General features: G+C 37.7%; 1 protein-coding gene across 12 annotated transcripts in view; it reads left to right on the forward strand.

Annotated features, from left to right (window-relative positions):
* The window catches only part of ELAVL2 (ELAV like RNA binding protein 2), a 134,883-nt gene extending 107,831 nt beyond the window's left edge, over positions 1 to 27,052 (forward strand). For 9 of the 12 annotated variants that reach the window (XM_028165153.2, XM_057549440.1, XM_028165152.2 and 6 more), the window contains 4 exons: positions 12,808 to 12,961; positions 16,249 to 16,474; positions 23,645 to 23,683; positions 24,288 to 27,052. In XM_028165153.2, coding sequence (XP_028020954.1) covers positions 12,808 to 12,961; positions 16,249 to 16,474; positions 23,645 to 23,683; positions 24,288 to 24,618 — 750 coding nt within the window. In that variant the 3' untranslated portion in view covers positions 24,619 to 27,052. The remainder of the gene's footprint in view (positions 1 to 12,807; positions 12,962 to 16,248; positions 16,475 to 23,644; positions 23,684 to 24,287) is intronic. The other 3 variants (XM_028165151.2, XM_028165154.2, XM_028165156.2) reach the window with 1 other exon arrangement.
* Positions 27,053 to 27,914: the final 862 nt, after the last annotated feature.

A 27,914-nucleotide genomic window follows, 5' to 3' on the forward strand; every position in this document is an offset into this window, starting at 1 on the left:
CTTGATGTCATTGTGTAGCAGGGGAGACAGCACTTGCTTTATGTGACCATTATTTGGATGTATGGTAAGTGAATGCAGAGTGCAATGGAAAAGGATATGTCACTAGCTGTTGAGAGGCCTCTGTAATGGTTTCAGAGATGATAGGGTTTTACAAAATAGGATTTATCAGGGAGAGAAAGAAGAAAGATATTGCACATGAAGGAATGTCTCATCCAAAGACACAGAGGCCTTTATGTGACATGTACTTTTTTGGAGGACACTTGCATCTGAAAACTGTAAGTGTGCTTGTTCTATCAAGTAATAACCTTCTACAAAAATGATTGGTAGAAAAACTTGATCCATCCTAGCCCCATATTTTACATTTATCCTTTTTAAGTGGAGACCTAATTTACAAGAGGAACTATAGGAATGAATTTGGGGCAGATTAATTCATTTGTTCATAGACACATATCTGCCTTGTTTTGAAAAGATCCACTGTGACCTTTGAGACTCATTTAAGATATTTACAGATGGTACCAAGAAGAAATTTCTCTGTGGAGTATTTAGTGTACACACAGAGATAGGATCATTATAATTTCATTACAGTATGTATAAGTAGGTCAAAGAAGACTTGGATATCTGAGGTAACATTGTAGTGAAGCAGTTTTTTTCTTCTAGTTGTAGAACAAAAGGAAACTTATTGTAGATGGTATTCAAATTAACTTTTTTTTAAATTGCCACACTGATTTTTGACTATTCTCCTCACCTAGCTTATGATGGAAAAGCTATCTCAGTATTGTATATGTATATGACAAACACATATACATTTCTGTAACCTGCTACTCCCCTGCTTATAAAAGCTTCACCTTGACATTTAGGGCTCTACCATTACTATTCCAGTGTTGTCATTGTCCTATAGAAATTTTTATCCTGTCACATCTGGGTTCTTTACCCTTGAAGATGCAAGTCTGAGTCTTACCTCCTGCCTTACTTGGGTCATCCCTGCCTATACTGCCTTATACCACCGTCATTACTTACCAAGTTTTATTTGGCCAACAAAGCACTTATTTTTCGCTGCACGTTACCTTTCTCTCCTATTCGGTGGTCTGCTCTCTGAGGGCAGGCATCTTCATCTTCAGAGCACCTCACAGAAAACTTATGCTTTTGTCTGTAATTTCTGAATGAGGAAGTTTCTATTTATTGTTCACAGGAAAGAGTGGGAGACCCGCTCTATATACTCAAAGATGGGAAAATTCACAATTTAAGTGAAATTAAAAGTGAAACTGTGGCTTCCTGTTAGGTGTTAGGATTCAATGAAGATACGGTCAAATGATGGGTGTATAAGGGACTTACCAGCTTTTTTTTTCTTTTCTACAATAAATGAAGATTTAGCTGTTATTTTTTTATGTGAGATTTTCTACGTAATGCACATGAGCCTGTGTCGTCTATCATCTGTGTCTCTTCCGTATATTCTTTCTCTCTCAAACCTTAGGTGGAGTATGTGAAAGTCCTAGAATGTGTAACCTACCAAAATTGGCCTGTTGAGAACCTCTTTTTCCACACGTTACCAACCAGTTAAAAAAAAAACTAATTAGCTTTTATTCTTAAACAGCTCCAGTTTACTTATATCACATGTGTAGTGTGTAGTCCCTTCTTTAGGTTTAACTTTCTAACTCAGCTATTTAATCTGTTGACAGTGCCTTAGACACGCTAGATGCTCAAATACTACATAAATTATATTTTAAGTTTATTTTGGGGGGTAAAGTTGTGACAGGTATCCTGATAGTATGGTTTTTGTTGGAGATTGCGTCTGATCAAGTTTCAGAATCTTGAAAGAACCCTTAAGAGCTTTTACTGCAGAATAGCTTTCTAAGAATTGGGTGAGTACGGGTATTTTTCTATAAGCCAATTGAACTTGTATTGTTTCCAATGAAGCACAAAAAGCCAGATTGTTTTGGACAAGCATCACACCTTCTAGTCATCTTGTCTGAGAGGTACTTCAGAAATAGCCCCTGCAGGAGGCCGTGGAATAGATTCACTCAGCAGGTACTGGTGTGCTTACTTGGTGGATGGGGCTATCCATACGTACACACATATAGTCAGCCCTCGGGTTCACGTCTGCGGATATGGAGGGCTGACTCTGTTTGTTGTACTACACTGTTTTATATGAGGACCTTGAGCATCTGTGGATTTTGGTACCCGCAGGGGCTCTGTGGATACTGAGGGATGACTGTACGTATAAGAATAAGTTTCAACCCTCTAGGAGCTTAAAGCCTAATACTGTAACAGCGTTGTAAGTGAATTGCAGTTCTCCCAGTTACTTGGGGGCAGCAGGGAGGCTCTGAGGCGGTCTGCTGCTCTGGTAGTGTTGGAGAAGCCCAAGCACGTCTGGGTATTGAGTCCTAAGTGCTGAAATTTCCCTTCTCTAAATCTCTCTAACGTCCTCCTAGTATATTTAGTGAAAGTGTCTAAAATGAAAAATTTACAATTCTCCCTGCTAGTGTAGGATTCTTAGTGTTTTTTCATAGTGTGAATTCACATTGAGTCATTAGGCCCTGGTTTCTTGGTGACTCTTGTAACCATCCCATATTCAGAAACATTCATGTAGCCCTAATCTAACTCGATGTTAGGCTCTATTTCATGAAGTCCATTTATTGTGTCTACTACTGTCTACCAAAAAAGTATCCTGTTTCTCATTCTGCATTTCACATTAAGCCCTAAGAGACCTCTGAGAGGGAGTGAAGAAGTAGGAGGATTTGATACGTGGCAGTTTCTTTGGAGAAATTAAGTTGGCTTTTCTTATCAGCCCATTTAAAGATGCTGGATGGGAATTCCCTGGCAGTCCAGCGGTAAGGACTCCACACTTTCACTGCCGAGGGCCTGGGTTCAATCCCTCCGGTCGGGGAACTAAGATCCCACAAGCGGCACGGTGCAGCCAAAAAAAAAAAAAAGATGCTGGATGTTGACCCTCTGTGTGACAGTAGGATGGTCTTTCCATCATGCTTTGTTTCAGCCAGGCTTCAGGCTTTCCAACCTACTCATCTGCTATTCTCTTACAAAATAATTGTTTTGTAATATTGTAATTACAAATTTTATTGTAATGAGAGTTTTGATAATAACTGCAATAGATTTGGAAGAAGCTTTACTTAATCTTTGAACTGTTTTTCTGTCAAAGTACATACATCTTCCTTGTGCCAAATCTGAGAGATACTGGTAATATTTGAGTTTTTTTCTTCCATAAATTGGGGCCTCTGATAATAATAACTAATTAATACCCTGGTTATGAGGATCAATTGAATTAATAAATGTAACATACCCAGGACAGTACCTGGCACATGGTAAGCACTTAATAAATACTAGGAGCTATCATCATCTGTATTGTTACATGATTTTATATATGTGAAATCATTATATTATGATGAAAATATTATTATTGTTCTCCAGCTCTATGCTCTTAGTTTTATTATTCTGTTTAATCATTGTAAAGTCACTGAGGTAAGGACTATCATTAACATCAAATTACAAATAAAGAAATACGCGCTTCAAAGGACCTAAGGAAATTATTCCCAAGTTATATAACTGGTAAGTGACAAAGCCAAGACCTGAACTTAACTCTGTGAGACTCCATGCCCTATGATCTTACTCCTTTGTAACTTTGGAGCGTTCTAGTACAAGCACCAGTTTCAGGCCACTAGTTCAAAATATGATCTCTTGTGGCCCGAATTTCACCAGTAATAGTGCATTCTCTTCTGCCGTAAGTTTTTTGACCTAGTACTAAACTAACTCGTGTTTGCCTCAATTCTAGACTATTCATTATTCATGTTACTTGACGTTTCTAAAGACTATGTGGCCAAAGAAACAGGCTCATTTCTCATTTTTGATATTAAAAGTAAGGGAATCTGCTTTCTTAACCACTATTGAAAACAACCTAATATAGACAAAGCAGGAATGGATTCTTTGGTGGTTACAGCTGAAACTCCCATCTATTTTTTTTTTTCCATGCCACTTTACTGTAATCACTTTCTAAAATTTTAATGAGCTAAGTGAAGGTATGGGATTGGAAATGGAATACGGAACATTTTAATTGACAGATTCCTGCTTAGACCTTGGAATGACTAATCCACCACCACTGCAGTAGTGGATATGATTTAACCACACACCCGCATTCAGATGTCATATCCACTACCATTGCTCTACTTGTGTTTTATTTTTTGGGAAATTCTTTGCGTGCAAAGATCTTGAGGAATTTGGAAGGTATCTGTGGCCTCTCCAAGTTGCATTTCAAGAATATCTTTACCATGGACTTCCTGTTTGCTTTTACCAGCATGAGAGTCCTTGCTGAACCAACTGTGTACTACAGCCAAAGCAGGAGCAACAATAAAAGGACAGATACCTGCCAACTATGATAGGTTAATAAAAAATAAAGATGCCTGTCATGACAACCTATTTGGACCCTCATTTAATTGATGCACATGGATGAAACTGTTTTGGGTAACATTTAATAAACTCTGCTTAAGGTAATTTTTCAGAGGGTGTTTAAGATGTGTGAAAAGGGAAATCTAATCTGTCAAGTCCTCCGTTTGTGATTAGTTGTGTCATACAGATTTCACAACCAGCATACTTTTGTTTTCCTGTGGCTCTTTAGTAGTTTTAGTATTGTTTTTAACAGTGTCACATATGATCACTTATTCGTATGACATTACTTATTCTTAGCTTCATCTTTAAGTTGGATATAAGTATCACCTGCCTTGAATTTTATTTAATGATGTTGCACTAAAACTTGGAAATGATGTGAAACTGGGAAAGTCTCTCTGGTGTAAAACATCCAGTTGCTGTTTTCCCCTTTATCTTAAATGGTACGTGATTCTTTTAAAAAAGAAGGTAAAGCGTGTTAGCCTCAGGATTCTTTTTTTTTTTTTTTTGGCCACAAAGTGCACTGCCTGTGATCTTAGTTCCCTGACCAGGGATCGAATCCATGCCCCCTGCTGTGGAAGTGCAGATTCTTAACCACTGGACTGCCAGGGAAGTCCCAGTCTCAGGATTCTTAGTTTGATTTATTTTTTTCTCTTCAACTCCCCTCACCCCTATTAGATTTTTCTCAAATATCTCATAAATAATTCTCAGGCACTACTCAGTAGAAGAAATATAGTAACTGTCCTAAGGGAAAGACTCATTTGATGTATTTCAGATTTCCTTATGTATAAGAAAACATTTAGCAAAATTAAGGTTCTTTCCTTATTGCATATCTTGTCTAGTAACTCCTTATAAATGGCTGATCATTTCTCTAGAAATTTGCATGATTTCAGACTGTGTGTTGCAGCCAGTGGTGTAATGGAAAACCCCTTGACGAAGAGTCAAGACTCTGGTATTCTACACCCAACTCTTTTGCTCTGTGTCTTTGGACAAGTATGAAGTTTCCCTTTTTTTCTAAATACAAAGAGTTTGGACTAAATGATATCTTTTTTTTTGCTCCAAAATTACTATACTCCCACCCCTGAAACATATAACTGTGTTTAAGATTTTATTGCCTCTTGAGATTTGAATCCCCAGTTTACAAAATGAGACTTCATTTTTTTTTTTTTTAATGTTTAGTGGAATCTACAGTCAAGTATATTCAGAAAGTACCATCATATAGGATTTTTGGTATATTAGCAGATTGTGGCCTCTCCTAACTTTCTAGACAAGATTTCAAAAATAAAGTCTCAATAAGTGTGTGATGATAAATCATCCTCATTACAATATACGTGTGGTAGGTACTAGGGTGAACAAAGAGGATAAAGACAAGGTTTCATATTTCAAGCAGTTAAGCCAGTCACGAGACACAGTAACAGATGAGTACATCTTGGTTTCCTCAGTATTTAAGAGAACAAGACATATAATGCACAGGTGTGGGCACAGGTAAGGGGTACCCAGCTCAGTCTAGAGTGGAGAGGATGGATGAGAGTTGACTTTAGAAACGAGGTGATGCCCATGCAGAGTCTGAAGTGACGAAAATTTAGATGACTGGAGAGAGCAGCTTACACTAACACAGGGAAGTGAGAGCAGGAAGCTTTGGGAAACTACTGAAGGTTGTATGTGTTTATATAGAGAAGGTAGTCAGTACCCTGAGTATAATGGGCTAAGAAACTTGAAATTAATCTTAAAGCATTAGGGAGTCCCTGAGAGATTTTTAGCAGAGAATAACCCGATCAAATGTATTTTGTGGTATCTCTGAACTTCTCGTTTGAGTCAAAACAATCTTTATATAGACTGAAAGCATTCAACCAACCCAGTCTCAGTAAAATTTGAGGTTCCATGTGTGTTTTCCATGGATGCAGTATTCTGTATTCTTGGAATACCTCTTAAAGGCAACTGCTCTCATCTACAATACCTTTACTAAGTCTTCCTGTTAGGTATGATTATTCCTTTTATCTCCAGCACCTTTGCTAGAGGGAATCTTTCATTTCTTATGGACTTATTTCTGTATGCTTTGTTCTCTCAAGTTTACTCATTTGCAACCCTCTGTGAAACATGCTTGTCCTATGCAAATCCTAATCTTGGACGGATATGTATATGTCTTGGTGTGTGTTTGAGACCTGTTCCTGGTAGGGTTTTGCGTTTAGAAGTAGATCAAAGGACATTGCTTCCTTTTGGTGGGTTTTGAGGTCTGTGGCCTGAATTGTGGTTAGAGGTCACATCTTTCTGTGTGTTTCTGAGCTCTCTTGGAGGGTCCAATATAGCTCCCTGCCTGTAAAGCCTTGATGCTTTCACGAGACCTTTGCTACTGCCTGCCAGAGCTGGAGCTAATTTTTATTTAGCGGTAGTATCATTTTCCTCAGTCCCATCAAGACTCCGTTTTTTTGATATGAGCAGCAATTAACTCTCAGTTTAAATAGGCATAACTATGACCTTGTCCACTTCTTTCAGCTGAAGGGATTGAATGGAGCTTTTCAAAAAAAAAGTCTGAAGTGGCAAGTATCTAATTTTCAGGTTTAATGTTTGTAGTCCTGGGTCAGTAATTGACAAGTGATAGAAGTTGTTCAATGGTGATCTTGCCAGTGGGAGATTTTTCAGATGTCCTTAGTTTAATAAAGAAGAGATTGCTTTGTTCATTTGTAGTCCTTATCACTTTAATCTGTTGGTATTAATGTCCACTGTCACTGATCATTGATGAAGCAGAGAGAATTGAGAGCAGTTGTATTTTTGGACAAAAGCATTTAGATGGACTGCTGATAAAGTGATGTGCAGGGATTTTAAACTTTACTATGTACATGTAATAAAGTACCAATTCTTTCCATAAGACACTTTCATTTTTTTTAGTTCTGTGTATTTTGATTAGCTTGTGTTTTGATAGCCCATTCTTAGTATATGTGTTACTTGTCCTTGAATGTTTAATGTATAATTAGTTTTAGTTGCTGATGAAGAAGTGAGGTTTTAATTGCAAGGAACATACTGTGTCTCAAACTATTCCATTTTCAAGACCTAATTACTGTGATAACTCTGTTTTTATCTCTGTTTTGTCCAGTCTGATCTCATTTGTGAAGAACAGTTTGAGAAGCCATTGGCTAGAGCATTTATTTGTCTGGTACTTCTGATTGTCTCCCATCCTTTTCCCTTCAAGTAATCTCAGCACTGCTTGTCTTTGTTTATTATATCACTTCTAGGGTTGTGAGGAATTCCAGAATAAACCTGAGTTTTAAATTGCTATCTTTGGAGTAGATTGGTGTTCAGTGTTGTACTTTCTGTATCATCTTTAAATATTTAAATTGCAGACTCTCTGGCTGCCTCTTAAATTAGATCCTTCACTTAGTAGTTTTGACATTTCATAACCTTGCTCCTCAGGCATTAAATATTTACCTGTTTAAATGGCAGTGAAAATGTAAAATCCAAACCTATCTATTAATCCAGTGAACGTAGATTGGAGAACAGCTCGCACTTGGTGAAAGAAGAAGCTATTTTGACCCCACTGGAACATATGCTGGAGGTTCATTGTATCGAAGTATTTCTTTCTTTCTTTTTTTTTTTTTTAACATCTTTATTGGGGTATAATTGCTCTACAATGATCTGATAGTCTCTGCTGTATAACAAAATGAATCAGCTATATGTAGACATATCCCCATATCCCCTCCCTCTTGCGGCTCCTTCCCACCCTCCCTATCCCACCCCTCTAGTTGGTCACAAAGCATCGAGCTGATCTCCCTGTGTTATGCGGCTGCTTCCCACTAGCTATCTGTTTTACATTTGGTAGTGTATATATGTCAGTGCTACTCTCTCACTTCGTCTCAGCTTACCCTTCCCCCTCCCCTTGTCCTCAAGTCTATTCTCTACGTCTGCGTCTTTATTCCTGTCCAGCTCCTAGGTTCATCAGAACCATTTATTTTTTTTAGATTCCATATATATGTGTTTGCAAACGGTATTTGTTTTTTCTCTTTCTGACTTACTTCACTCTGTATGACAAACCCTGGGTCCATCCACCTCACTACAAATAACTCAATTTTATTGAAGTATTTCTAATAAAGAAATTGCCATAAAACAAAACCATCTCTTGGGTCTTCTCCACGGGGTTTTATTTTAGTCTTGAAGAACCACAAAGATAGACTTAACACTTTCAGCTTTCAGGTAGCCCAAGAGTGGTTCTCTAGGTACGTATTAAGGCCAGGCACCAGTTTGAGCTCCAGACCCACAGAAAAATCAGGGTCAAGAATTGCTGATAATTGCCAGATAGAAAATTTGGTCTGGAAACTGATTTGAATCTCCAAAGTAAAATACAAGTCCATATCCCATTGCAAGTCTTCTTCCTACTTTGGTCTAAGTATGTTTTCTGTTTATAATCCTTTGAGGTAGAAGAAGAGGAAGAAATACTTTCCGTTTCCTGGAAGGGAGGATGTTGCTGACAGTGATATCCTTGATAGAGAGGGGAGGGGGGGCTGCTTTAATCCCAAGAAACAATAAACGTATAGAGGGGAGACATAACACATTGATCTGGGAGGAGAGAAGTTGCCCTTCCTTCATCTTTATTTCCTGGAAGTGGGCAGGGGGGAGTGGTGGTACGATGCTCATTTAATGGAATTCTAAAACTTAGTAATAAAACTAATTTCAGAATTCTTATTATGATGTGTAGTTTTTCCAGTTAATTGCAATTAGTGGCCACTCATCGTTTCTTGGGAAAAGTTGGTTTAAAAAAATATTAATGGGAAAATGAAGTAAAATGACTTAACCGTAATTTTTGGTGCCATCCTATTCTACTGTCTGTCCTCCTCAGTTTCACTGTGTGTGTGTTTAAGAAACAGTCAAGATTAATTTAATTTTTCAAACTCTCAGGACAAGTGCACCGATGAGCTAGTTACTGTAATGTGGTATTGTGGCATGAAAACCGGACAAGGAGACAAGGACATGAGTTCAGAAGATCAGAATTTTAAGCCAGAGTTCAACACTTGTGTATAACCTTAGGAATTTTACTTACCTTGTCTATATCTGTTTCCCCAGCTATAAAATACTAATGTGTGCCCTCACAGGGTTGTTGTGGGCACAGACAAAATACTGTATCTGAAAATGCTTTGCAAATGGTGAAGTCCCATAAGCCCCTAAGTGTAAGTTAAATGGAAATATTGTTACCACCATGAGCTTCTATACAATCAATCACCCGTTCTGCCTGTGGTGATAGGAGCCAGTTCTTTGACAAAGTTACTGAAAAACAATATTTTGAGAAGGTTTGTTATCGGTTCTTGGAGGCCTTTTAATGTAGCTGTGTTCTAAAAATGTACCTGGGATTTGTTTTAATCAGGTGTCTTACCTTACATGCAGACACATAAATGATTGTTACGAAGGAAGAAGTTTATACTTAACAGGCCTCTAGAAACAGGAGGCACAACGTTCCATGCAGGGCCACATGGGCAAGCACCAGGGATGGCTAGGAGGCAGAGGGCAGAGGGCAGAGCATGGCTCAGAGCTTTTGTTGGGTCCTAGTGGAAAGCTAAGGACAAGGCAGGACAGGTACACTGAGTAAGTTTGGCATTGGGTAGTTTGAATAGTTTTGGAGGGCTCTGGTCTATAGGGGTGGTCCCTGATTGTATGGTACCTGGCCCTAAGCTGATTTAGAGCAGGAGGAATACTGGCTTGATGTGAGGATTTGATAAAGGAGGTGGGGGTGTGGTCTCTGGATCGACTGGTTTGTGTATCAAAGGTACCTCATGGGGGAGTCATTTACTATCTCTAGAATTAGCTATTCCTGGGAGGGGCAGTCTCTCCAGGATCAAGGCCACAAATGCCAGAGCATTGAGAATACAGAAAATAAGAAAATATAGTCAATACAGGTTGGGAATTAAAGAAGCAATGTGAACTGAAGACCAGACACTGAAAGAAAAAAAAAATGCAGATAACATAACTGACCCAAGTATGTTTTCAAAGCTTTTACATAAGCACTAAATATAAACCCGTTTTCCTAAATATATTTTAGGATAACTTTTAAAACACTCCGCCCACACTCCTCTGAAATGCACAAAGCAGTGAATGTCACTGCGTGAGTAAATTATTCTGGAACACAGTAAGGGACTCAGGTTACTCTCAACTGTAATGGTCTAGGTCTTTACCTGCATTCTCAGATGCATGTAGAGGTAAATATAGTGTAGTCACCTAGGTTTTTAGGCTCTGTGCTAATAGCAATTTAGGTGGATTAAAGATTATTTTATTATTCCTATTAACCATACAAAGAAGGTAAAATTTGTTCAAATTCAAGAGCCCTTAATGAATTAAACCTGGTTTTGAGCCCAGGCACATTGGTTAGAGAGGTGTCACCTTTGCTTGAGCTTGTGTTGAGGCTGTCTGCTTCATCAGTCATTGGAAGTAAACCTCCTAACCGAGCATGTGTAGATGCGTATTCTGTTGCCCATGGGAAGTGGCTCTTTATAAGGGGAACACTTCAGTCACACAATCTGGAGCAGACTAACAGCTGACTTGGTGAGAGCTCCCTGCCACTGAAATAAAGCATTGGAGTCCTAGATTCTAAGGGTGTCTGAGTGGTGGGATTTTTAGCTTACCCAGGTAATGAAGGATTGTATTTTAGAAAAGAAATTGGGTGTTCATGTATTCACATCACTGAATGCACATATAGTTCATTTGCTTTGTTTTTATCAGTTTTTAGCAGTCCCAAGATGAGACTCCATTTGAATTATTTTGAGCACTTGGAAATTTCTTTCATTTCTTAATTTTCACTTATATTTAAGTTCCCCAATCTTCATTGTTCTTAAGTATTTAGGCATAAAGAAAAAAAGAGTAGTATGTGAATAGTTATCTATCTTTTCTCCACCACTATTCCAAATTACCTGTGTCTGTAGTGTAAGACAGTGCTAATGTGACCTCCAAGTACAGCTTTTGGAACAGCAGGTGTAGTTTCACTTGTTAATGAGCAAACTTGTTGAATAAAGGGTAAGAGTATTAAATGTTAACACTATGGGGATTGGGGTGAAAGAGAGCAAGACCTTTTATAAAACCTGTCTTTTTTTTCTGGAAAGAAAAAAATAGTGATAACACAGAGAACTGTGGACATAATTGAAATCATGGAGAAAATATTTGGTGTTTCATACCAAATATCAAAAACTGTTTAAATTGAAAAGGTATTTTTTAATTTTGTTTTGCAGTAAGCAGTGAGCCAGATTAAAGGTGGATACTAATGGCTACAATGAACAGGCAGAAGTTATCTTGTCATGATACTCCACCAAATCAAGCCCAGGAGTAGACTCATTGGCCATTTTTATGAATGGTCTGGCAGATGGGGTATACTGTGAAGTTCCTGTCCTAGTAGTCAGTCCAGAAGAGCTTACAGTTAAACTAAAGGAAATGAGGTCAAAATAGCACATGAGACTCAGCGCTAACTTAAAATTGGCAGAGATAGGTTATAGGCATAGAGCTATCGGTTACAGTTTGGGCAAGATCTAGATGACTTGATGAACTCTACTTGAATGCTGTGTGCCTTGCAAACTGTTGTGGACCTACGGGATCAATGGGGTACTAGCCTGGCTTTACTCAGCAGATATTCTAGCACGTGTGATGTGCTAAGATACTGAGGATACAGTGATAAGAGAGACAGATACAGCTCCTTTCCTCCTGGAGTTCATGTAAAGAGTGTTGATGATAAATACACATGGACTTGTTGTGCCTTCCATCCTGGTAGAATTTTGGGCACTATATCTCAAAGATGGGAAGCTTTTTGAAAGGGTACCTAAAATGGCAGGTAAAGTCAATAAACCAATAGACGGACTTAAGACCTTTTGAAAATCAAGATTAAAGAGATTTGTGGACAAGAAGACAGTAGACAAAGGATAACGGGAGGTACAGTTCATTGATACTTCAGCTTCTTGCAATTTAAGGACGATAGCTATTTTCAAATAAATCGAAAGGACGTACTTATAATAAATTCTTCAGAAACTTTGTACCATCACCACCAACCCCCGAGATGGGAGAAGCGCAAAAACAGTTCACACAGATGTGTCAGGTGAATTTAGAATCTTTAAGCTTGGTCTTCTGATTGAGCCTAAATCCCTAGTTTAGGGGGATTTCACCCCTCGAGGACAATTTATTACCATGAGTAGTACTCTGCTATGTGCACCATTGGTCTGTTTTGAACACTTACAAAGCTAGGGGTAAATACTGTCTTCTCTCCACGCGAAGGAATGGCGTTTCTCATTTGTCGAGAATTTCTCCAGAAATGAAACAGTTCACTCTGGACTTGTTTGAACTTCATTGTTTGTTGTGTACTTCTAATGCAAAAGCTGCTAACTAACTTGAGGCAGTTTTTGGGTTTTGGAAGGGAGGTCACTGAGTGTGCATATACGTTTCATTGCTCTTTTCCAGGTTTCCTATGCTCGCCCAAGTTCAGCTTCTATCAGAGATGCAAACTTGTACGTCAGTGGACTTCCGAAAACAATGACACAGAAGGAGTTGGAACAACTTTTTTCACAATACGGACGCATTATTACTTCTCGTATTCTGGTTGACCAGGTCACTGGTAAGTAGGCAGCTGCTCTGGACAATCTTTTCTGCTCTGCGACTGGCAGATGGTGAAATATTCTGCCTTCCCATACAGAAATCTTGCCTCTGGAACACATCAAAGGTATATGTGGGCCAGAAAATGCAGTTTTCTGCTGGGACTGTTCATAGATATGCATGGATAAGAATAGATTGTGGAGTGTAGTGAGCAAGCTTGAGTCATTTCCTCCGCAAAGGTGCAGGTTTGGAGTCTGTTTTGTGACTTATAATAAATTTATAAGTATAATTATTACATGTAAGTTATTACAAATAATTATTACAAATTAATCTTCATTTTCAAGCTGCTGCATGAAAAAAGCTCCCATCTTCCTTATAAAGTACTAATAAACAATCTTATTTTTGTGAAAAGCATAGCTTAATGCAGCTAATTCTCTAGGAGCGGATTACACTACATCTACACTGGTAATTGCTATTAAGGCTATTTTTCAGGTCCATGCTGTGTTGTATAGGCATGTGTAAGAGTTTAAAAATTTGAATGTTAAAAATTTATTTTATCCCTTATATTACTTTTAACCAAACCAAAATAAGAAGACTAATATGTTTATTAAAAATTTTGTATGTAAGGGAGCTAGCTCTTCTGCTAAAGCTTTTAGTTAAAAACTAGCAATATAGATTTGATCATGGATCTTAAAAATAAGGCACAGGCATATTTTTCTATTGTAAAAACAATATTCTTTTTAAAACATAATGAAATTAGGGAAACAGGGTAAAGAGGGGGGAAAAATAACCTATAGTGCCATATACTCAAGCAGTCACATTAAGATTTTATGGGTAGTCTTTTTTTGGGGTGGGGTGGGTTGTTTGTTTGTTTCTTAAGAAAATAGGTTTTTCTTTTTTCTGTGTGTTTCTTCTTTCTCCCCTCCTTCACTCTCCCTATTCTCTTTCTCTCTCCTTTCCCATCTCTCTCTCTCTCATAATTATTGTACCAGTGGAGATAGTTGTACATTACAATGTGTGATTTTTTTTCTTTTTAAAGAAACAATGGACCGCAGAGTAAAATCAGGCCAAGTTTTTAATTCTTCAAGTGACGATCAATTTAGTTGACCTGAATTTGATCAGAAGCAGCCTATGTTATGCCCCTCTGTGCTGTTAATTAACCTCTTACAGAGTCTGAATACCATACTTATGAGTTCTGAGTAAAGTGATATCTACCATCATTCACATACTTGGGAGAATGGCCTGTAGGTTTTGCTGTATGGAGAAAATTTAGTCCAGTGAGGGTATATAAAAATGTGGTCTTTTCTTCTTAGCTGCATTTCGTAATTATCATACATTCTATCACAGTGTATTGTATCACACAGACTGCTAATGGGGTCAAATAGAAATCCAGGCCTAGCAATCTAGATATATTTGTTTAGAGCAACAAAAATGGCCTGATATTTTGTTCATAATATTCATGCTTTTTCATTCATTCATTCATTCTCAGTGAGGACTTGTGAATCAAAAGTAGATTTCTTTCACCTGTGATACAGAAAGCGCATCTCTTAACTGCAAGTCCATCCTGAGTATGTGGGCTCACAGGTGGATTTATCTCGCCACCTCCTGGTTTAGTCAGTGGTTCTCATGTGTGATTCTGCACCTGGAGCATCAGCACCCTCCTGGAACCTCCTTAGAAATGCACAGTCTTGGGCTCCACCCAAAACCTAATGAATAAAACTCTCAGAGTGGGCATTTTACCAAGCCCTTTGGGTTATACTGATGCATGCTCAGGTTTGAGGACCATAGGTTTAGATGACTCATCCTATATAGAGGCCATTTCGTTGCTTATCTAATGCTTTCCTTATGGAATAGTCAAGTCCTAGGGGTTATTCATTCTTAATAGATAATTGAAAGGATAGATTTGCTGTCATTTCACCGTTTCATCTTTATACTTATGACTTACAGAGTGAAATTATCCACTTTACCTAAAATGAAAAATCCTGCAATTTTGTTATTCAGCCATCAGGTGGTAATAATGTGCAGCAGGTATAGCTTAAATAGGAAAGGTGAAGTGATAGGGGTTGTCTGAGGTAAGTGTATATGGAAAAAATGCCTCATCTACCTTAGAGTAAAATTCTAAGCCCTTCAACTTACACAGTATTAATTGTAGAGCAAGCAGACCTTTATCTTTTTTTAAAGTTCCTATAAATCATAATGGTCTAGTGCATTTTCTTAGCCTATCTTTCTTAATAACCTCTCACTCTTTTCTTCAGTGACATACTCTGAATCATCTAGGCTTTTCTCACTGCTACCCAAGCTGGTACTGCTACTACCAATTTGCTTGCCAAGAAAGTCTTTCCCTACAACTACTAATCTCATGATGGCCAGCTATGGCCACCCCAAATAGCCTGTTAAGCTAATTAAATGGAATGAGTTGGGTTTCCTGCTACCATTTCTCAAAAGCTGGACAGGTATTTGGCCATCCCTCTGCCTTCCCCCATTCTTGTCTCTCAGGGTGGGGAGAGTAGGAGCCAGGGAATGACATTCCGTAGTCAGAAGTAAATGGTGCCAAAGAAAGAAAGCTTTGAGCCTTTACTTCTATCTTATTTATTTTTAAACTCTACCTCCTCTTTCACCTCTTTTTCTCCATATAATGTTATTTCTCTAATAAAGAACAGCCAGTTCAAAATAGTGGGGGAACTTCAGGGAACCAGAAAAGCCTCTTCAGACATTTTTCTTAAAGGGTTGGTTTCCTATATAATATGATTAAGTAGAATTATATTGTTTAAAAATGTAGCTGAAATATATTTTTCTACCACTGTGTGTATATTTTTAGCATAGCTTTTTAGCATTTTTAGCAAATGTCTGTTTCTGTTCTCCTTGTTACAAGAAAAAGAGCTACTGTGCCCATCATTTCTGAACTGTTTGTCCAATAGCATAATTAGAAAAGTACAAGACAGGCATACTGTTGACTTTATTAAAGAGTGTGAGTGCATGAGAGGGAGAGAAGAAGGTGGGGAAAGGAAACATGGATATGCTTGTGTGCTTTCTTCTTCTTGGCTTATTGGTAGCATGTGGTAATGGACTTTAAAATGCGTTAATTTAATTTAATGCATTTCATGTATTTAAAAAAATACAAAATTGTAATGCTATACTGAATTGCTACTAAGTCAAGGTAAAACTTTTCTCCTCATGTGATTTTGTGGCAGATGTTATATGTGGGTGAAAACATGTTCTTGAGAAGGAAAAATTAATTTATCCTTTCTTCTCTCCCTCCTGTCTCCTTCCACTCCCTCTTTCCCAAATCCTTACCCACATCTACCATAGGCATATCAAGGGGTGTAGGATTTATTCGATTTGACAAGCGGATTGAGGCAGAAGAAGCTATCAAAGGCCTAAATGGCCAGAAACCTCCTGCTGCCGCAGAGCCAATCACTGTAAAGTTTGCTAATAATCCAAGCCAAAAAACAAATCAGGCCATCCTTTCCCAGCTGTACCAGTCTCCAAACAGAAGGTATCCAGGACCACTAGCTCAGCAGGCACAGCGTTTTAGGTAAGTCTGGTCTGGTTCTTACGCCCAGCTACTCAACTCAGAACTCTCAGGTTCACTGTCCAGTACTTTTACTGACACGGTCTCCGGTTTGCTATTATTATTGTTGTTTTCTTTCTTTTTCTTATGGGCACAGAGAAAACCTACTTGGGGAATAGTGTCTTTTGCAAATATCCAGGGTGGGGACAAAAGGACAATAGGCTACAGCAGTGGTTCTCAACCAGGAGTAGTTTTGCCCCTCTGGGGGCATTGGCAGTGTCTGGAGACGTTTGTGTGGGCACAGCTTGAGTGGGCAGTGCCACTAGCATCTAGTGGGAGAGGCCAGGCATGCTGCTAATCACCTTGCATGTACAGTTACAACCCCCAACAGCAACAGATTATCTGGCCCCAAACAGCAGTAGTGCTGAGGTTGAGAAACCCTGACCTACACAGAATGCTGGGGTCTTCTTAACTGTTTCCAGTGCTTCCAAATTCCCCTTTTTAGTTTTTTTCTTGATAAGATCTTATCCTTGTGTTTTAATTTTTAGGTCAAGCTCTTTCAGTTACTTTGTTTTGTAATATGTGCACCACTAAGGGTACCTAACTTATGTGATGACATTACGTTTTTATAAATAGGTCCTTCTTCCCTTTTTAAGTTTTTATTCCTTGCAGTTTAGAGGTTGGCAAACCCCTGTAAAGGCCCAGATAGTAAATATTCTAGGCTTTGTGGGTCATGGTCTCTGATGCGTGTCTTTTTTTTTTTTTTTTTTTTAAACAACTCTTTAAAAATGTAAAAACCATTCTTAGCTCCTGGGCTGTAGAGAAACAGATGGCAGTCTGGATTTGGCCCGTGGGTGGTAGTTTTCTAACCTCTGTATAGTCCATACAATGACCATGCATTTTTAGCCCAAAGAGGATATTCTATCTCATAGACGGGTATAAATATTCTAATTTTCCAAATTTTATTCTAATACTGGGGCAACAACCAGATTAAGTCATTAAGTCACTTAAAAAAAATCCCTAATCTGCATGTGAGAAGAATGGTGACTTTTAGATGTTAAACAGAGCACAGAGACATAAACATTTTTTATTTTCCGTAACATTTTTAATATCCTTTTTGGCCATATGGTATACTGCAGCCATAATGCCGTGTAACCTCCATGCTAGTGTTCTTTTGTTTTGTTTTTTATCACCAGTGAATATCAATTTTATTTCCTTGCTGGAGCAGAATAATTAATTACCAAAAATATAGTCACAAATTTTGCTTAATAAAGAGTTATATGTTTTCTAGCTTAAATCACTTGCATTTTTTCATTCAGGTGTTTTAGAGTGCTGAAGAGAGTAAAGATAAAAATTAGTAAAATATCTCCTTTAAAAAAAAAATTACGTCACCTGAGGTATGAGAAAGAAATTTTCCATAAACACCATGTTCATTTCCTACTTAGGGTGGCTTTTGCCTTGGGAGAAGAGGGTGTACTGTCAGAATGTTCTATTTGGAACTGTATGACTTGGTACCCAGTTGACTAAGCCTTGTGTTCACTTCACTCTCTGCTTTAACTTTGTAAGGTTTAAAAAAGCATTGGTAGAAAGGAAACACTGCCACTTTTGACTGTGGTGGTTGGTAATTGGGCTGGAGGAAGACATGCATGGGGCTACTTGCTGCTTGCCCTTGCAGAGAAAGAAATTTCACAAAGCCATTTCTTAGCTCTGCCTATAGGTTTCCTGTGTGGCATCTTAAGTGAGTAATATTTTTTTGCAACTTTAGCACAGACACGCATGAAGGAATTTTAGAGGTGTTTCCTAGGCAGCCTATCCAGTTAACTTCAGAGCTCTTTGGGGCCTAGAAAAGAATTTTGAGCTTAGGTAGAGGAAAGTTCTTTGAAACTTACTGGTTGATTTTAATACTGTGAAAATACAAGATGTTTGATGTTAGTAGAAAGCTGTATTAGTTTAAATTGTTAATTTTGGTGTTTCCCAATTTAACCTCTGGTTTGGTTTTTGTTTTATGGTAGTTACTGAGTAAAACTGTGCTCTTAAAATCAAGATTGAATTCTGAGAAAGCCTGAGCAAGAGGACTGAAATGATAGGCTCTCCAGGAGAATGCCTGGTTATTGAAATGGCAAGGCATGTAGGTGACTCAAATATTAGGTTGTTGATAGCTCTTTTATCTGCTCTCAACTTCATCTAGCCCCCTCCCTGTATGCTTTTTTTTTTAATTGGGTAAAGCTTTACAGGATGTTCTGATGATCAGATTTAATATTTTAAAAAATATCTTCTGCCCATTCTGTGCTTTTATCTTTTAGTTCCGTATGTAATTAACTTAGCGATTCTTACTTTCCTTATTTCCTATAAAAAGAAATTTTGGAAAAAGGGAATAAGAGTTGTCTGTTTTAAGGGAAACTTGGTTTCAGAAAACAGGGAAGATGTTTATTGTACTTTCAGATTCTTAACTCTTGTCTCCGTCACCCCACTTCTCATAATCCATCTTCAGATAATAAATTATGAACTAGTCTTTGAGCTAAGTGAAGGTGTTTGGTTTAGATTCAGTGTTACAAGAAATTGAGAGCCTTTATTCCTAGATTTTAAGTTTAGGGTGTTGTGTGTTTGGTTGCTTTTCTTTAATATGTTTGAACCTGGTCTGTAATAACCTTGATTTTTTTCCCCTTATTCTATTGAATTAAGGTTGAATCTTCTTTCATCTCAGAAAGACTCTTGAAGGACTGGCTTGCTTTGTTGGTATTTTGCTCTTCTGTAGTTCAGGCCTAGGTCATTACCTAGATCTTTTGTCTCTAGTATCTGTGTTCTAATGCTCTCAGCCTTGAGTTTGTCACCTTCCTGCGGACACTTATAAAATTTTGCACTGTGTGTTTTTATGTTGTCATAGTGCCTCGGGAGTTGAGAGAGATGGGCGAATACAAGTTATAAATATTAATAGCCAAGGATGTTTTTAATATTTATGAAATGTACCTTATCTTTTAAGGTTAAAAAAAATTAAAATCCATGTAATAAGAGTTAAGTTTAAAAGTGGGATTGTGAGGTTTATGGCTCAGTCAACCCATATGAATAATTAGAAAGAGAATTATTTTAACATGAGCACTGCTAATCTAATATGCTTATTTAATTGACTACAGTTTTCAAAATAAGACTGGCCTTGTTTATTTGGATGGATAGTGTAATTCAAGCCCCTTAAGTATGTTCCTGGGACATGGTATCTGAATTAAACTTTCAGCCAAATTTTTTTCATCTCTCTTCTTGTGGAGCAGCCTTAATTTTATTAAATGTGGTCTAGTCTAATGGCTTGTGTGCCTGCTTCTATAATAAGCCTTTATGCATTTTTAAAGGAGCTTTTAAATCAGCACTTGAGTTTCATTTAAGGCATGTGCTGGTTGCACTATCACAATTTACTTTGGGAAGAAACTGGTATCAATCCTCCCGAATAATTTTTTTCTCTTTTTAGAGGAATTAGATAAGGAGATGAGTTGGTGATCTTGTTGTGGGTTAACGTCAAAGCAGATCTTGGTCGGTGATCTTTAGCGAGGTTTTGAGAACCATTATTTGTAGAGTTCAGAGTTTTATTTTCTTACCCATTAGTAATCTCTCTGTATATTTTTATTTCTCACTTTGACTGACATTTCCCCTTCTACCTGCGCGGAGGCCCTCCCGTAGTCTGTCAGCTAAATTTCTTGGAAACTGGGCAGGTACCTTCTTTTCACTCTCTGCTTATAAACATCTAGTTTTGAAATGGGAATATTCTATTCAAAATATTGCCCACTTATAATCAGAAACTAGGCATGTAGTCATAAACTATATGCACATAGGGGCTTGTGCTATTATATTCATTAATTCATAAACCCTAATCATACACAGAAAATAAAAATAAGGATGAAATAAACAATATATCAGTGTTTTGCTAATCATGCTAACTGGCTCATTTTTCACTTACATAATACCTTAGTAAATAATATACCTTTAAAGCAAGAGTCATAAAATTATGATCTTGATAATTTGGAATTTCTTGTCTGACTTCATGTGAGACATGTTAGATTATTTTGTTTAACCTCATAGTGTAGCTTGTACTAGGAGTAGGAGAGATAATCAACTCTCCCTTTTCTTATTTACTTGGGCTTTCCTTACTGGTGTCATCCTCCCTCTGATGATGGTGATGATGGTGATGATGATTTGTTGTTTGCAGGAATCTTTTTAAAACTACCTCTTCTTTGAGGGTTTTAATTAAAGCTAGGTTTTCCAATCTAATCCTTCAAATCCACTTAACGTGTTATTTGTAAAGTGGATTATGCCCATGCTAAAGAACAGGTGACTGTGTCACTTTCCCTTTGAGGACTGCTCAGTCTTCCCTCAGGAAAGTATGTGATGCATGGGGACTGAGTGAGAGCTTTGGATGCAGTGCATTTATTCAACATGAGTAAAGAATACTTCATTTATAAATTAGAAAAAATTTTTATTAGACACTTTAATATTTATTTGCCATACAGCTGTATATAATCACACACACCCCTCCTAGGTCATTCTGGAGGCTATTAACTTGGTCTCCATTAAAAATTGGCTTCTGTCATTAAATGATCACATGCAAAAGATGGCTGTCCCTGAACTCTGGACAGACCCAGAAAAAATGTATAATTCTGCAGAGTAATAGTGGTCCTTGTGTCAGAGCTAACTGCCTAATTGACAGTTTTCCAACTTCTACAAGGCTTGGGGTACATGGTGCCCTAGTGGAGCACACCCTGCCTTCTCCCAGCTCCTGTGGGTGTGTGGCACTGAGAGCAGGGTAAACTGCTAGGTCCAACTGTGGGCAGGCAGGGGTTTTCAGTGTTGCCTAAGTCCTGTTTCTTAGGTGCCATGTTCCTCCTTGTTGATGGGAGAGGAGGGAGGGGCAAGGAGAGCAAAGAGGGAGAGGGAGAGGCAGATAACTTGGCTTGAATTCCATAGGACTGAATTTTTTCTAAAGTGAATATTGAGTGAAGATATCAGTGGGCAGGATCGTGGTATCACACAGGAAATCACAGGTAGGGCAAATATGAGGCTCATTGAGAGGGTCCTCAGAGATCCTAGTATAAAAGTCCTAGGCCTCCTGCCTGGAGAATCCTGGGGTGGAGAGTGAGAAATGAGATATCTCTCCTTTTAACACATGTAATCCACTTCTGGGGCAGTTTTGGTTTCTACCCTACTTTGAAAATACTGAAAAATTGATTAGGAGATTCTGTCTCTGGACTTTTGGTTAGTGTCCTAAGCTGGTGGTGATAGAGTCTGCACAATTAATGGGCAGAGATGATGTGACTCTGTTTTGGTGTCTCTGCATCTGAGCCTCTGAGTACTTTGGAAGCAGACCTCAATATGCTATTCTGTTCTACTGGTGTCATATGCCAAATGCATTCTGTATTGATCATTCAACAGTTCTATGAAATTATCTGTATCAGATTACTTTATTGTTGATGATACTAACTTGTTTGCATCCTTATTTCTGGTATTTGTGGCCTCTACTTTGGAGTATAAGGGTATGGCATCTTTGGCTATACTCATTACCTCTGCACAAAACAAAATCCCCCTCCCACCTGTGTACTTTTTCCATACACGTGCTCTCCCCGTAGCATGTGCAAACAGGCTCCCCAGCCTGCCCTCCTGATAGTTCTTACTCTGGATTAAGTAGTTAAGGGTAATGTTAGTAACCTCAATGCTTTTATTCAGTCAACAGATACTAATTGTAAACCTGTAGTGACCCAATCCGTCTGTGCTCCATGATTAGTGGTACGATGAGTAATGAACTTGTCCCTGCTCCTGAGAGAGTAGAGGGACAAGGCATACACCACACACAGATGAGGCTCCTTTGTCACTGTGATTTGTTCTTTTTTTTTTTTATATAGTACTTTGCATTACAATCAGCTCGGTTCTTTCTTTTCAATTTTACAAAACACACAAATGTGCAGAGGTAATTGGGAATAGGAACCTGTGAAGATTCTTTGTCCAGTTCTGAAAGACCAGAAGGAGGTGTCTTGGGGCTTTTATAAAACAAGGAGGAGTTGCTTTCTCATGTGTGCTCTAGCCTCACTTGAGGCCACAGGTTAGACAATAAGGTTGAAACATTTTTCAAACTTAACTGTTCATGGCTGTTAAAGAAAAAAATGTTCCCCTGACCCAGGGTCTTACTTGGAGAGTGTTGAATATTGTGGCAGTTGAGGTATTCATTTATGCCTACCTCCTCTAAACACACGTCATTGATTGGTACGCATTGCACAAATGTGGAACGTCGGAATGGTCTCTTTGAAACTGATAAAGCAAGAAGAATCGAGTGCTTAAAACATCAATTTAATTTTTTTTTTTATCAATTTAATTTTTGAAACAGGAGAAGGGTAGAGAGTTTTAAAGAGTACCCACCCACCGCCATCTACTTCGTAAAAAAAAATTGTCAAGAGAAGCTCGCTCAAGTTTGTTTCTATCTGCCTGCTTCTTACACCTTGAGTAGTGGGACTATACTTCTTGTAGGACAATCAAAATAAGCATCAGACTGGGGTCTGAAGTCCTTGCTTTGTTACTCATTGAGTCTGTCGTCTTACGTTCTGTGGACCTCAGCCGAACGCATTGAGCAGTGGGAAGTTTAGCTGAGGTTGTCCTATAAGGTTCTTTTTACCTATAATAACACCACTTTGATTTTCAAAAATGAAAGTCCTTTGTATTTGGGGGGTTGAAGGGAAATTTATGGAATTCTGTGTAAACTGCAGAATTTGAATATCGATGCCACCATTTACTAACTCTTTGGCCTTGAGCAAGTCCCTTAATCTGAGTGCCTTATGATACTCAGGAACTAATAGCTCTGAAAATTAAAAATAATATAAGGACGTGTAGGTGCCTGTGGAGTGCTTAGAACTTGCCTGCAAAAGGTGAGAACCCAAATGTCAAGTGTTCCAGAGCCTCCACATTTCCTCTTGAAAGGCTTTCCTCAGATGACCACCACTGATTTCCCTGACCCTTGTAGAGATAAACTGTATCCATTGGAAGAGCTACTGTTTTATGGCAGTGGGTACCATCCTCTCAGAAATGTAAGAAGACCCACTGTTTTGAGACTTCACATACAATTAATATATAAACATCCCCTTGGAAGATGGCAGTAACGAGCCCAACTTTCTTGGACATCAAGGGGAAAAATTAAAAACTGAAGTTTGCTAAATGTGTGTTTTGCAGGTTGGACAATCTGCTCAATATGGCTTATGGAGTAAAGAGGTAATCATAGAGGTTCATGATAATCATAATCCCTTCCCATAATTGATTAGTTTCTTTGATTTGGGGAGTGACACCCTTCATAAGTTTGTGTTGGGTTTTCTTTTGCATGTACAGCCTAATGAAAAGCTGTTTTTGAAGCACGGTTGACTCAAGGAATATTATTATACCACTGGATGCCACCTGGCCTTTAAAAACCTCATTATTTGTTTTCTCTTGCATTGCGACGTTATAGCATGTTTCTGTCTGTGTTGGTCCTTCTTGCCCCCAATCCTGCTTAAGTTCGTGAAGCCAGTTCCAAATTTATTTCTTTGCTATTGTGAGTAATATTTTTCAATACAGCATATGTGGCCATTTCATAACTTATTAATACCATGATATTATAGCATGCCACTGCAAGCCACACACCGACTTTGGTTGAAACCTCAAATAGTTGTATGTATCTTGTGGGGAGGGGAGTTACCGAAACTCTTGGGATGGGAAAGGGGAAAGAATTAAGTCCATTGCTGTAACCAACCTCTGTTTCTATTTGTGCGTGTGCGTGCGTGTGCGTGCGTGTGTGTGTGTGTGCATGCGTGCGTGTGTGTGTTTCTCCTATTTTGTTTAGTAGGTTTTCTCCAATGACCATTGATGGAATGACCAGTTTGGCTGGAATTAATATCCCTGGGCACCCAGGAACAGGGTGGTGTATTTTTGTGTACAACCTGGCTCCTGACGCAGATGAGAGTATCCTGTGGCAAATGTTTGGGCCTTTTGGAGCTGTCACCAACGTGAAGGTCATCCGTGACTTTAACACCAATAAATGCAAAGGTTTTGGATTTGTGACTATGACAAACTATGATGAGGCTGCCATGGCGATAGCTAGCCTCAATGGATACCGTCTGGGAGACAGAGTACTGCAGGTCTCCTTTAAGACAAACAAAACGCACAAAGCCTAATGAGCTCTTGTCCTCAGTCCATTTATATATGAAAACTATACAACAAAGGCAAGTTAAGAGAAACTTTATACATTAGTAAATGTCTTTGTAAGTCAGTGTTGAGATGGGGATAAAATGACTACTTAGCATCCTAAGAAATATGTGAGATTTTTTATTGCTAGTATTTGAATTAAAACTTCTTAAATATCTTTTATGTTTGAATATGGACAAGAGGTACAGGGTTTTTACCTGTCACATTGCATTCTATTGCCTTCTTTGAAGAAGGTGGACCTTTTAAAGTGTTTCAGCTAAGGGAAGACATTTCTTTTCTTTTTACATAACTGCCTTGAACCTGTGAGTAAATATTGAGGCTTTGTGTTGTAATTCTTTAGTTGGTTGTGTCTTTCCCCCCCCCCCCTTTTTTTTCTTTTTCTGATTAGCTTTGTGTTTGGTTTACATTTAAAGCATTGCTGTTATGTCTGAGAAAAGTATTTTGAAGTTTACATTTTTATTTATGAAGTTAAAAACAGTATTTATTTTGTAATTATGATTTGGGTTGGGGAAGGGGGGCTACATTATAAACGCTTATTGTAAGAATACTGGAGAACTTTTCGTAAAGCAGTACCTTGCCAAAGAGATAAGAGCCTCTTTGATGTGGGTTTAAAAAAAGCATCTATTTTTATAAAAAAGAAAATTTGGAGAAACTTTTTACTGGTCCTGGAACAAATATTTTGACTTGAATACTTTGAGAAATCTCTTCATATGACACCTAGTGAGCTTTTAAAATTTACCAGGAAATTTGCAGCGGTTGGAAAATTTAGAAAGATTTATGATGTAGAAAATACTTTTGAGATCTTTGTATGAAAGGAGTAGAATCAATGGGGGAAACACTGCTGGTTTCGTTTTTGTAATCACCAGTGGAGCGTCTGATCATCCTGGTTATTATGTGATAGGTGGCTCACATTGATTTGTGATTTTGAAACAAATAAAAAAAATTTACAGAAGAATATATAAGAGCAGGCAAGAAATTCAAATTACCAAGAGATGGGGGAAAAAAAAATCTGTTCTTCCTAAAGAAATCCCTTCAGATAGAGCTCATGGTGTTTAGTGATGTACTTGCAGTATTGTTTGAAGAATTGTTTTGTCTTAAGGAAAAAAGATGTTGCACATGATTTGTACTGCAGCAGATCGGCAAAAGTGATCTGAGTTGGATATATTTGAAGGTATTTTGAAAGTTATGTTCAAGGCTAACACCTGAGCTTTGTGTAATGTAAATAAGACCTTGTGTTATGAACCTTTCAGCTAATTTGATTTTTTTTTTCCTTACATGCCAAGTGATGTTCAGGTTTTGAATGTTTTTGTATCAGTTTTTTCCTTTGTAAATGGCATTAACATTGTTACTTGAGGTCTTGCTTAATCACTTTTGTTGTCCTGAGGACTTGAATTTACAGTGCATCAGATTTGTTGCTAATTTTGTCTGTAGATAGTCTAGCTTCAGCTGTTTATGGTGATGCTACATTTTCATTTATAAATATGTTTGTGGTAAAAAAAAATGAGTATAACCATAGGTTTTGAACAAATTTCCTTACATTTTTCATACAAAAATCATAAATATCTGTATGCTATTGAAATTTAACTTTGTATGATGCTTAAACCACTATTTGGGGAAATAATAAAATAAGTCTTTACCATGTATGAAAGAAATTTTAAAAAATACAGAATATTTTCTGATTAGCATCTAGCTTATAATAAATTTTCAAAAAAGCTGAAGGCAAAAACGCCTTCATCAGGATGCACTGAGAACTATATAGTTACGTCCTGCTTTTTGTATAAACTGAGATGCTCACATGCTTCCCCTTAGAACAGGCAATGTGCTATGCATAACATAGTTGTACATTATCTTTGCGGTTGCGTTGAGTTTTATTTTTATTATTTAAAATTGTAGTTATAAAAATTTTCAGTATAGTACAGTACATATACTGTGAGGCGCGTGCTAAAGTGAATAAGCGAGTTTTCATGCTGACCCACTCAATGCTATTCAGAAATCAATTGGCTTAGCACTTTCTCATATCCTTAGGTGCATTTAGATTGTCAGAGTTAACCTGCATTAAAAAAAAAAAAAACTAAAAAACAGAATACATGTATATACTTAAAAAAAAAAAAATAAGGTTTCCCTCACGGGAAAACAGCAGCTACATGCTTCTTTCCTATACTACTGTAGCAAACCAAGGCATTGATGAGAGGGCATGCAAATTGTGCTTCACTTTACAGTGTTTATCAGAGCACTTAATAAAATGTAAGGCTGGTATTTATTTGAAGTTGTACAGTATGACTTAATTCACATCTGTTGGAATAGAAAATATATTCTGTTGAGTATTTAAGAGGCTGTACATGTTTTCTTTTGTGTTTGGATTCTTTGTACTTTTTCATGTTCAGTACATCAATAAACAAAGTTGAAGGGAAAGAACAGTGTGGTGAGTAGGTCTTTATACATTTTTGGGGGCTCATGTGCTCAGTCTAATAAACTTGCTCTCTTGAGTTAAGAGGTTCCCTCAGAGCTTTAGTTGAAAGCAGTGTTACCTAAAGTATTCCAAAAGGCATGTTAATTGAAGTAGAATGTGCAAAAAAATTTTTTTGAATGACACCTTCTGATAAGTTAGCTTTCAAACATTAACTTGATGGGTAAGTTTTATAGGGATACGTGCTTTCATCGGCTTTCATCGGCTAGTTGTACAGTTTGGGTAATTGGATGCTGACATCATTCTATACCTCTGATTGAATAACCATTAACTTTTTTTTTTTTTTAAACTAATGGAAATTGTCCTCACACATTTACTTGAGCTAAAGAAAAACCAAATAGAAGGAAGGTAACTTACTCTGCTGCCACTGGCAAGATTTAATTCACCCATAGAATAAACTGTTGTTGAATGTAACTTTTGTTGCCAATGCCAGATTGTCAAGAGACTCTTCTCTAAAATCAGAAACTCAGTTTCCATTAGGTTAGGGTTAATGTATGTAGTACACGTGTACAAATCATGAACTCTGCCAGCGCTGTGTTTCACATATATATTCAACCCTGGTAAGCATCCTTAACAGATCTGTGGAGGAAGGAAAATATTTCTTGCTCATCTTTTATACAAAGGTTCTACTTCTGTAGAACTTAAGAAAACTTGATACGATAATGAAGTGCTTTTTTTCTTTTTCTTTTTTTTTTTAAACAAAATATACTAAATGGCTTCTTTTAATTTGATTGTATCTGTCAGCTTTTTTGGTAAAAAGCCATTCTAAAAGTAATTGTCCTGAATTCACAGTTTAGT

This window comes from Balaenoptera acutorostrata, chromosome 6 (assembly GCF_949987535.1).
Source record: "Balaenoptera acutorostrata chromosome 6, mBalAcu1.1, whole genome shotgun sequence".
NCBI lineage: Eukaryota > Metazoa > Chordata > Mammalia > Artiodactyla > Balaenopteridae > Balaenoptera > Balaenoptera acutorostrata.